Source organism: Eublepharis macularius, chromosome 3 (assembly GCF_028583425.1).
Source record: "Eublepharis macularius isolate TG4126 chromosome 3, MPM_Emac_v1.0, whole genome shotgun sequence".
NCBI classification, from domain to species: Eukaryota; Metazoa; Chordata; class Lepidosauria; order Squamata; family Eublepharidae; genus Eublepharis; species Eublepharis macularius.
In genome coordinates, this window is record NC_072792.1 from 92,413,048 (window position 1) to 92,425,213 (window position 12,166).

Here is a 12,166-nt window from a genome sequence, read left to right on the forward strand (position 1 = left end):
TTTTTAACCTGGTGACGAGCCGCCTCCCCTCAGGGAGGGGACGTTTTCACACACACATACACACACTTAGAGCAGGGGGGGGGGTTAACCCGTCACTGCCTCTCCAAATAGAGAGAGAGAGAGAGAGAGAGAGAGACCCCGTCAACATGTTTCAGCCAGCTTTTTAAAAAAAGCAGGGATAGAATCCTCCATTCCTCCCCACCCGATTTTAAAAGCAAGCAGGCAGTCTTCCAAAAGCATATTTTAAACAGGAAGAAAGTAAAACCAGGATCCACATGGATCCTCGCGGATCCTATGATTTTTTAAATAGGAAAAACACAAATGAAACATCAAATCACATATCACAGCCAGGTCCACAGAGTGAAATATAAAAAACACAGATCCAAAAATATTTGGCGCTGTCCCGGTGAAAAAACATGAATCTGAGACATGGATCCTCATGAATTCATATGATTTTAACATTGAAATAAAACAAAAAGGCTGTCATATTTTAGATCTTTTGGTCCTGTTTGTGGCATTGGACATGATCTGGGATTGTATGGTGGATTTTGGGTGGCCCCATGTAAAAATCAAGAGGATCCATGAGGATTTGTGCTTTTGAACCATGTTTTTGCGCTGTGGCGCTGCCACAAAGCAGTGGATGAATGATTTTTTTGGTCCCATTTGTGGCAATGGACATGATCTGGGATTGTATGGTGGATTTTGGGTGGCCCCATGTAAAAATCAAGAGGATCCATGAGGATCCGTGCTTTTGAACCATGTTTTTGCTCCGTGGTGTTGCCACAAAGCTGTGGATGGCTGAATTTTTGGTCCTATTTGTGGCAACAGACATGGTCTGTGATTGTGTGGTGGATTTTGGGTGGCCCCACTTAAAAATCAAGAGGACCCACGCGGATCCGTGCTTTTTTAGAATGTTTTTGTGCCATGGCAGCGCCACGGATTAGTGGATGTATGATTGCTTTGTTGTTGTCTGTATACTAGGACATGATCTATAATATGACAGCCTTTTTGTTTTGTTTTAATATAAAAATCATATGAATTCATGAGGATCCGTTTAAAAGCATCTGGATCCAGCTTTTACCCACTCCCTTTTAAACACACACACAGAGCCGTGAATGAGAAGCAGGTTAAAAACAGAGAGTGACAGACAGAAAAACAGCCATTCCTCCTACAAAGCCCCATTTTTTTAAAAAGCAAAAAACATTTGGAGTGCCTATGGTGGCTACAGAACACCCCCTTTCCCCTCCCTCCCCTCTCTTCTCCCAAATGGTGATGCGTTGCTGGCTGCTCCATGGTTGGAAGGAAGCCCTGCTGATCAAGGAAAGCTGGGCTTCCATTCACGTTTCCAGGGCGACAGAAGGAGGGCGAACACAGCTCAGGCATTCCCCTGGCTCCGTTGCCCTGGGAATAGATTACTGGCGCCTGAGTGTCTGCAATCCTGAACAGAAACCGATTGATCTGATCAAGCCCCAAACAAGCAAACCTCTGACCGCTGGATCGGTTGCCGTGGACAGCACTGATTAGCTGAGTCCCGATGGCGCGAATGCCATTATCTGGGTTTTTTTCAAATCGTAATGCTGATCGTGACATTTCTAGGTATGAAGACAAGCTTTGCTATCTTGCCTTAGTAAAGAGGCAGTGTTGCCCTAGTAAGGCACATCCTACTAGGTGCAACTGATCAAGTTGTTTTTGTATAAATGCTTTCACAACTTGTTTGCGATATCATTTGCAAAACAATGCTTTAGGCTAGAGGTAATTGCAAATTGCTTATGCCAAAGATATCAGGAAAGATATCCCAAGTTCTTAGAGTTTCCTTTTTGGCAATGTATAAACCACTACGATTCTGCTTTCTTTTCTTTCTCTTGATTCAGTTCCCCCCAGATTTGTGGTTCAGCCAAGTGATCAGGACGGGATTTATGGAAAAGCTGTAATTCTCAACTGCTCTGCAGAAGGCTACCCTGTCCCCACAATTGTCTGGAAGTACTCAAAAGGTATTTTTTCATCCTCTAATGAAAACGTAAGAAATATTCAGTATGTTGATGGAAAAGCTCTTTGATGGATTCATTTCAATAATTGTAGTCCTTTTTCCCCCTGAAATCAAGTGAAGAATTTTCATTGATTTCAATGTTCTTACAAGAGGCTTTTCTGTGTTGATAGTGGGCAGGATCCAAAAGCTGCTTGATCTCGTACTTGTGCTAGACCATTGGAATTTTTAAATTGTTTACAGTGAGATGTTGCAAAAAGATGACTGAACGAATTTCGGCAATGACGGCATGAAAGTGAAGAATGTTACAAATCTGCTTACTCCAGAAAGCTACTTTCATAGGATTTATCTTGAATGTGGTATTTGTGTCTTGCAGCCTCAGTCTCCCTAGAGTAACTATAAATTGCAGATATTTTTAATCTTCTAGGATAATTTGTTATGTAACAGGCAATGCAGAACAAATTATAAAATGATCGACATTCTGTCTGCTTTATTCTGCTCTTATAATTTCTGTATTCTTCACCTTAAGTCAAAGTGCACAGTTGGCTTTTTTCGTAGTTTTATCCCCATCTTATTAAATTCTGTGCAGCTCAGACTAACTAAATTATCAGTTGAACATTTTTATATTTTATCTGGCATTCACATTCTGGCTTGTTTACCTTGTTTATGCAGAGAACTAAAGTTTGGGTGTGTCTATGTGCATTTTCTATATAATAATAATAATAACATTCGATTTATACACCGCCTTTCAGAACAACTTAACACCCCCTCAGGGTATGTTATCATTACCAAGTATGTTATCATTATCCCCTCAACAACAGTCACCCTGTGAGGTGGGTGGGGCTGAAAGAGCTCCAGAGAGCTGTGACGGACCCAAGGTTACCCAGCTGGCTTCAAGTGTAGGAATGGGGAATCAAACCCGACTCTTAACCACTACACCAAACTGGATCTCATATTAGTATTAACATTATAGCATTGCATTATTTCAACCTACATATTACAGCTTAGTGTAGAATCCACTCTTGCTAAAGATAACTGGATTAAATTTCTAGAGAAATCAAGGAGATTTAAGTGTATGCACTCCCTTGTGGTTACACACCTTAAAATGCTGAGGGTGTTTGGGTGTGTCAGTAAAGCTGAGACCAATACTGTCAAGAGTTTACACTTAGTCAAGAGTAGACATGGGCACGAATGGGGAATAAAACCTGAACAGGCTGTTCGTTGTTCATTCCCAACAATGAACACGAACAGACAAACAGAAACGAACATGGCCCGTTAATGAACGTGTTCGGTGTTTGTGGTTCATTGGCACCAGAGTGGACCCCTTAGCACTTAGAGAGCCTATATTCACAGGGAATGTGCAGCAGGCTCTTCTCCAGCCATCACCCAAGTTTGGTCAAGATTGCAGTATGGATCTCGGAGTTATAAATTCTCAAATTGGACGCCCCCAGGAAATTCCCATTCAATACAAATGGAGCCACCCTCTCCAGTTCACTTTGGCCCCGTGCGGTGGACCTGAAGGTCAGCTGCCTCCCCCTTGGGTGGGGGGGCTGGCCACTGGCCAGCGGAACCCCCCATCTGCCCGCCCACCAGGCCTCCAGGTTGGAGGATACATATCCGCTCACGTAGCAAGGTGGTTGATGTCTGCGGCCGCCAGGCCTCATGGGCTCAGGGAGGTGATGACGGGTCACCACCCCTCTCGGGGTTATGGGTCTGGCCACTTGCTGGTGGCACCCCCCCCCATATGCCTGCTCACCAGGCCTCCAGGTCGGAGGCCACTTATTCGCTCACGCAGCAAGTTGGTTGATGCCTGCGGCCACTGGGCCTAGTGGGCTCAGGGAGGTGGTAGTGGGTGGCCTCCTCTCTTGGGGTCAGGGGGTCTGCCTGCTTGCTGGTGGCACCCCCAATGTGCCCATTTGCCAGGCCTCCAGGTCGGAGGTTATGTATCTGTTCCACAGGAAGGTGGATGATGCCTGCGGCCACCAGGCCTAGCAGGCTCAGGAAGGTAGTGGTGGACCACCTCCCCCCTCAGGAGCAGGGGGTTTGGCTGCTTGCTGGTGGCACCCCCCATGTGCCCGCACACCAGGCCTCTGGGTCGGAGGATATGTATCTGGTTCCGCAGCAAGGTGGATGATGTCTGTGGCCGACAGGCCTGGAGGGGGATGCAAGGCAGTGGCAAGCCACCTCCCCTCTCGGGGGTGGGGGGTCTGGCTGCTCACCAGCAGAACACCCCATGTGCCAACCCGCCACGCCTCTGGGTTGGAGGCTACGTACCTGCTTCCACAGCAAGGTGGTTGATGTTTGCAGCCACTGGAGCTGGCGGGCTCAGGGAGGCAGTGGCAGGCCGCCTCCCCTCTCAGGGTATAGGGGTTTGGCCACTCTCCAGTGGCACTTCCCATGTGCCCACCTGCCAGGCCTCTGGGTCGGAGGCCACTTATCAGCTCACGCAGCAACATGGTTGATGCCTGTGGCCACCGGGGCTGGTGGGCTCTGGGAGGTGGTGGTGAGCCTCCTCTCCTCTTGGAGGTGGGTGGGTCTGGCTGCTTGCCAGTGGCACCCACCATGTGCCTGCCCGCCAGGCCTCTGGATGGGAGGACACCTATCCACTCACACAGAAAGGTGGTTGATGTCTGTGGACACCGGGCCTGGCAGGCTTGGGGAGGTGGTGGCAGGATGCCTCCCCTGTCAGGGGCAGGTGGTCTGGCTGCTCACTGGTGGCCCCCCATGTGCTTGCCTGCCAGGCCTCCAGGTCGGAGGCTAAGTATCTGCTTCTGCTGCAAGGTGGTTGATGTCTGTGGCTGTTGGGCCTGGCGGGCTCTGGGAGGCAGTGGCGGGCCACCTCCCTGCTTGGGGGTGGGGGGGGTCTGGCCACTTGCTGGTGACACCCCCCATTTGCCCACATTCCAGGCCTCTAAGTCAGAGGCCACTTCTCCACTCACACAGCAAGGTGGTTGATGCCTGCAACCTCTGGGCCTGGTGGGCTTGGGGAGGTGGTGGTGGGCCACCTCCCCTCTTGGAGTCGGGGGTTCTGGCCGCTTGCCGGCAGCACCCACCATGTGCCCGCTTGCCAGGCCTCCAAGTCAGAGGCTACAGAGGCAGCGGTCTGGTCACCGCAGACCAGAGGCTGTGACTAGAGCCCTATCCCAGCACACCCAGAAGCCTGACCACCAGATCAGGCACTGATATTGATAATAATAATAATTAGTGTGAGCCCTCATCCGAGGTGCCCACTGAGCTTGGCCCCAGAGCCTGGCAGCAGCCCTGGAACCAGAGGCTGGGGCTAGAGCCCTATCCCAGCACTCCCAGATACTTGATCAGATCAGGCAGTAATACTAAGGGTGAGCCCTCAGCCGAGGTGCCCACTGAGCTCGGCCCCAGGGCCTGGCAGCAGCCCTGGAACCAGAGGGGATAGATCCCTATCCCACCCACCACACACAGAAAAAAGCCCAGCTCCAATGCACTCACCCTGTCTCTCTCCCAAATGGCTATCAACAGCTCTCTTCCACTCCACTGCTTGCTGAAAGTGAAAGCTGGAACTGGGAGTGCAGTGCCCTTTTATAAGTAGAGGTCTGATTGAGAAACGCAGGAGGTCTGTGGTTGGCAGTCAGAACTACCTAACAGGGTTTTCAGGGATGAGATTGGAGTTCCCATGGCCACAGAACACCTCCCTCCCTCTCCCGTGGTGTCTGCTCCCATGTAGGGGTGTGCGATTCGGGTTTTGGCAAACCTGAAAAAACCCGAATCACCCCGATTCGGATCGATTCGGAGAACTCCAAATTGATTAGGAGAAATCCGAATTGATTCGGGTTTTCCGAATCACCATAAACCGAATCGATTCGGATTGATTCGGATTGATTCGGGTTTTTCAATGGGGAAATGCCTCCGTCTTCCCGGGCGCCTGGGGGAGGCATTTTCCCACCGAATCAAGCTGAAATTGGTGGGGACCTTCCTCTAACTCCCCTCTAACAACCTGCCAAGATTCAGACCGATTGGACTTTGGGGGGCCATGTTATGGCCCCCCAAACCAGGTCCCCCTATCCTCGCATAAGAAAGGGAAGGGTGAGCATATTGTTAGCTTGCTGCTGCTCATCTTCTTCTTCATTATTTCCTATGGGGAAAAATGAAGAGGCAGGCTTCCTTTGCCAGGGGTGGCATTTCGCATGCAAAATGCCCCCCAACCCTCAGGGGCCCTTCTCCCACCTTTCCTCCCACCCCCACCAAGGCTCAGCCTGCTCCCACTTGGGGGGGCATTTCATGGCCTCCCCAAGTAGGTGCTCTTTTCTCTACTACTTACAGCTGGGGGAGGCTTGTGTTGCCAGGGGTGGCATTTTGCATGCAAAATGCCCCCCTACCCTCAGGGGCCCTTCTCCCACCTTTCCTCCCATCCCCTCCAAGGCTCAGCCTGCTCCCACTTGGGGGGGCATTTCATGGCCTCCCCAAGTAGGTGCTCTCAGCCCCCAATGTCCACCCCTTACAGCCCCACACAAACCCAATTCCCCCCCAGCTGCCCACACAGACCCAAATCCCCACATTAGCCCCTTACAGACCCAAATCCACCCCCAGCAGCCCCACACCCATAACCCCAGGAACAGGCTGGCAAAGGCCAGCCCTCTCCCTTTGTTCCCTATGCTGGGAACTTCTAAACTCTCTTTCCCTGGGCAATTCTGCACAGCCCAGGGGTGCCGCAATGGTGGGCACACTTCTGAGTGCCAGCTGGTCCCTGTGAAAGAGCACCTGAACCACAGACACCCTCCATCAAATTCCCCCACCACCTACAGAGATGGCTGGCAAGCCAGCCCCATTGTTCCCTATGATGGGAACCAACTGCACAACAAAGAATAAAACACGAACAACACAAAATAAAGTTTTTTAAAAATTATTTTCTCCCTTTCAAAGTACAAGTAGGCAAAGCATTATGACACATTACACCAGCAGTCCCCCACGCAGAAAAATAACACAACTCACTTAACATCAGAGAATCACAAAAACACAATTCCTGTCAAAAACACTTTATTTCTCAAACAGCTTTCAGTTACACAGCAGGGGGACATACCAAAGGGCATTCTAGCATTCCACCTCACAAAAATAACACAACTCACTTAACATCAGAGAATCACAAAAACAATTCCTGTCAAAAACACTTTATTTCTTGAACAGCTTTAGGTTACACAGCAGGGGGGCACACCAAAGGGCATTCCAGCATTCCACCTCACAAAAATAACACAACTCACTTAACATCAGAGAATCACAAAAGCACAATTCCTGTAAAAAACACTTTATTTCTTGAACAGCTTTAGGTTACACAGCAGGGGGGCACACCAAAGGGCATTCCTGCATTCCACCTCACAAAAATAACACAACTCACTTCACATTAAAGAATCACCCCAAAAAATGCTGTCAAAAGCACTTTATTTCTTTAACTGCTTTAGATTACACAGTAGGAAGGCACAACAGGGCATGAAAGCAGTGTACTACACAAAAATAACACAACTCACTTCACATCAGAGAATCACCCAAACACAATTGCTGTCAAAAACGGTGAAGTGGGTTGTATTATTTTGTGTAGTACACTGCTATCATGCCCTGTTGTGCCCTCCTACTGTGTAACCTAAAACAGTTCAAGAAATAAAGTGTTTTTGACAGGAATTGTGCTTTTGTGATTCTCTGATGTTAAATGAGTCGATCCGATTCGATCCGAATCTGCTAAATCCGAATCGGCCTCTCGATTCAGATTTAGCAGATTCGGAAGAAACGAATCAGGGTGCCTTTGCACACCCCTACTCCCATGTTACCAATTGTAACCAATTTGCAGTGCAACACTTGGAAGGAGGACTGGCCCATCAAGCTAAGTTGGGCTTTGATTGGGGTGTCCAGGGTGACAGAGGGAGTGCAGACAGAGTTCAGGCAGTCCCTCCCTCCATTGCTGAGGCAATTGATTGAAGGCGCCTGAGTGTCTGGCTTCCCGAACAGCGGCCGAATGCAATGAACAAGGCTTGCACCGACCACCTGTTCGGCTGGAATGCCACATCCCGAACAGCCCATTCATGAGCAGCCGAGTGGCCTGTTCGGTGGTTTTTTCCATTTGTAATGCTGTTTCTGCCCATGTCTAGTCAAGAGTCTTAATGTCTAGCAATGTTGCTAAATGGCCAAAGCTGAGACACAAGACTAAGACTCATCCACCCCCTTCAGGAATCAGTGGTCACATCAACTTAAGAGAATTGATAGTTTGAGTGATGATGCAGGCAGAGGAATCCTTGAAAGATAGCTACTGGGCAGCAGCAGTAGTGGAAAGTGACACTATCAGAGGATCTTTCATAAACAATGGCAGTGTCACTTCAGCTAATCCTGGTTAGTACTGCACAGAAGAAGGCAATGGTAAACCACTTTTGATCATCTCTTACCTCAAATACCCTATTACGAGACCATCATAAATGAAAGAAGATGTGCTGGACAACAGGACCCCCAGGTCAGATGGCACTGAATTGGCTACTGGGGAAAAGCAGAGGACAAGTTGCATAGCGCTGTTCTTAATGATGGGCCTGGATTGAAGCTGAAAGAACACCCAGTTGCTGATGTGAACAGATGCAAAAGGAAAGTCCAAAGCTATGCAACACACATAATAAGAACTCTGAATGTGAGAAGTATGAATCCAGAATGTTGTCATCCTGGGTGTGAGTGAACTACAGTGAATTGGATTAGGATATTTTCATTCAGAAAATTACAAAACATTTTACTCTGGAAACAACGAACTCAGAAGAAACAGTATCACTCTAGTAATGAGGCAAGATGTAGCACAACCAATCAGGAGCTATAATGCAAAATCTGACCAAATCAGACTTTATGGAAAGCCGATCAACATAACCATTATTCAATTTTATGTCCCAGCTACAAATGCTGAAGAGGAAGAAATTGAAAAATTTAATGCAAGTGTCTGGGAAGAAATTGATCATACTCCTAAACATACACTGATAATTATAGGTAGCTGGAATGCAAATGTAGGAGACAAAGCAGAATCAAACACTGTGGGAAAATTTGGGCAAGGATTACGAAATGGAGGACAGCCATGAAGGAACTAGAAATAATGGGGACCAAGATCAAGATCATTCATACTGGTATTCCCCAATAATATACATGAATGTGAAAGTTGAACAATGAAGAAAGATGACTTGTAGAAAACGGATTCATTTGTTGGATGGTGATGGAGATGAGATACCATGGATGGTATAGAACTCAAATAAGTGAGTTCTAGATCAAATCAAGCCTGAATTCTCCCTAGATGTTAAAATAGTGAAACTGAGGCTATCATACTTTGGTCACATCATGAGGAGATAGGACTCATTGAAAAAGACAACAATACTAGAAAAAGTTGCCGGTAATAGGAAATGAGCAAGTTCCAAAATGAGATGGCTTGACTGAATAAAGGAAGCCACAACCTTCAGTTTGAAAGATCCAGGCAGGCTGTTAATTAGGACATTTTGGAGGCTGTTATTCATAGGGTCACTATTATTCATAGGGGTCAGCACTAGAGATGGGCACGAACAGCAATACAAACAAAAAAAAAGCCATGAACAGCCCAATCTGCTGTTCATGAGCAAGCTATTCATGAGGCCCCATTCCCCATGAACGTGTGTTCGTTCCAAGCCCTGTTCGTGGCATTCGTCAGCCGTTCATAAAGCCAGACAGTCTGGCACCTTCAAGCAAAACGTAGGCAACTGTCTGAACTCTGTCTGAACTCCTGTTGCCCTGGAAACCCCAATCTAAGCCCAACTTACCTTGATAGGTAGGTCTCCCTTCCAAGCGTGGAGCTCCTATTTTGTTACATGGGAGCAAAGAGCAGGGGGGAGGGAGATCTTCTGTAGCCATGGCAATACCAATCTCACCCCTCCAAACCCTGTTAGGCAATTCTGACCACCAACCACAGACCTCCTGTATTTCTCTGTGGGACCTCTAGTAATAAAAGGCACTGTGCTCCCAGCTCTGGCTTTTAGTTTTAGCAGACAGTGGAGTGGGAGAGAACTGTTGCTGGCATTTGAGAGATGGAGGGAGAGTGCATTGGAGCTTGAATTTTTTTCTGTGTGTGGTGGGGTGGGGCTCTACTCCCTCAGGTTCCAGGGCTGCTGCCATGCTCTGGGGCCAAGCTATTCTTTATTATTATTATTACCTTTCCTGCTGCGTGTTCAGGTCAGGTTTCTGGGAGTGGTGGGGTAGAACTCTACCCACCCCCAGGTTTCAGGGCTGCTGCCAAGCTCTGGGGACACACTATTATTTATTATTATTACCTGTCCTGCTGCCTGCTCAGGTCAGATTTCTTGACCAAACATGGATGATGGCTGGAGGAGAGGCTTCTGAACACTCCCTGCGAATATGGGCTCTCTAAGTTCCAAGGGGGCCATTCTGGCCCCACCGAACATCCAACCATGAACATGTTCGTGAACAGGTTATGTTTGTTGATGTTCGTGAATCACTATTCGTGGATGGCAACGAACAATGGATATCGTGTTCATTTTTTTTCCTGTTCATGCCCATCTCTAGTCAGCACCATGCCAAACTGAGAGCCAGTTTGGTGTAGCGGTTAAGAACAGCAGGACTCTAATCTGGAGAACCAGATTTGATTCTCCAATCCTCCAGTCAGCTGGGTGACCTTGGGTCAGTTGCAGCTCTCAAGAGCTCTCTTAGCCCCACCCACTTCACAGGGTGATTGTTGTGGGGATAATAATAACAGCATAAACCATTCTGAGTGGGTGTTAAGTTGTCTTAAAGGACAGTATATAAATTGAATGTTTGTTGTTGTTGTTGTTATTCAGAAGTGACTTGATAGCACATACACACACAAATATATACAATTTAATTTCAATGACAGTTATGTATGCTGTAATTCCTTTGGATTGCACCCCTAATGATACTGCCATCATTTCAATATAAAGCATGTTACCTTTCTTCTGATGGCTAAGGCAGCCATGGCCTTGTATTGTACAGACAAAAGTAGCCACCAGACAATAGAATTAATTCTCTAGCAATATGAACAACAAATGTTATATAGAAAAACATCACCATAAAGGTTAACTATTGGTGAGGGTGCCAGCAAGGGTGCCAATGCCCTTCCTTTTCCCCCAGCAATCTTTGCCCAACTTTCTCTCCATCAGATGTCTTGCCCCCTTGGTCTCCGGGTCTCTGCCTGCTCTCTGTGCTGTTTCTTCCTCCATTCTCACTCTTCTGACCTAGCTTCCCCTTTGTTTGTGAAGATGCTGCACTTCTGTTTTTGTTGATGTATTTAAAATATTCCTTAATGTGAAATAGGAAGAGTTACTTTCATGGGATCGAGGTATCAGTTGTCATGAGGGTAAGGTTGCTAGGTTCCTCCTGGTAACCAGTGGAAGAGTTACCTGCAGCTAGTGCTATCAAGATGGCACCAGTGAGATGGCACCGTTGCTGCCAACATGCTGAAGTCACTCCCGTGCTCCGAGAAGTGACATTGGTGCGTAGCTGAGAATGCTCTAGTTTTCCACAAAAATCTATGGTTTTACCCACGGGTCATTTCGTAGAAAAAGAACTGGAGGAACTCATTAGCACAACTGATTTGCATATGCCACGCCCCTTGACATCACTTGAAGTGTGTAATTAGCATAACTGATTTGCATATGCCACATCCCCTGACATCACCTATCCTGGAGTTTTGGACCCAATCCTGGCCTTTCAGGGCTGAAATTGGGCCCAACATGACAAAAAAGGGCTGAAAATGGCTGAAAAGGGGCCCAAAATGGTTAGGATCGGGCTGCTGCTGAGTGGGAGAGTGATCTACCACCCGTCAGAGTCCCGATCCGGGCTATTTCGGCCCCAATCCAGGCTGAAACGAGCCCAAAATGGCCGAGAGTCAGGTGGGCGGGGCCACCTGACATGTGACCTCTTTGGGGAACTGCTGGAACTGCATTCCTGTGCAGTTCCAGCGGTCCCCTTGAAATGAGCCCTGGTTTTACCATACTTGAGAAATGCCAGAGTGTCCCTTTGCCATTTCTGGTTTAAACTATAATGCCACCAGCTCACCAGACCTTTCTCCCCTTATTTCTCCCAACGAATTGCTGAGAGATTGCCCACCATAAGCAGGCACCTGGCAAGCCTACATGAAGGTCATTTGTCGTTGTCTATGATTATGATTCATAGATGAACACTGATTCCTAGGTATGC

At 47.7% G+C, this 12,166-nt stretch overlaps 1 protein-coding gene across 1 annotated transcript in view; it reads left to right on the forward strand.

Annotated features, from left to right (window-relative positions):
- The window catches only part of DSCAM (DS cell adhesion molecule), a 540,743-nt gene that overhangs the window by 266,643 nt on the left and 261,934 nt on the right, over positions 1-12,166 (forward strand). Inside the window, exon 8 of the mRNA XM_054973688.1 lies at positions 1,872-1,991. Coding sequence (XP_054829663.1) covers positions 1,872-1,991 — 120 coding nt within the window. The remainder of the gene's footprint in view (positions 1-1,871; positions 1,992-12,166) is intronic.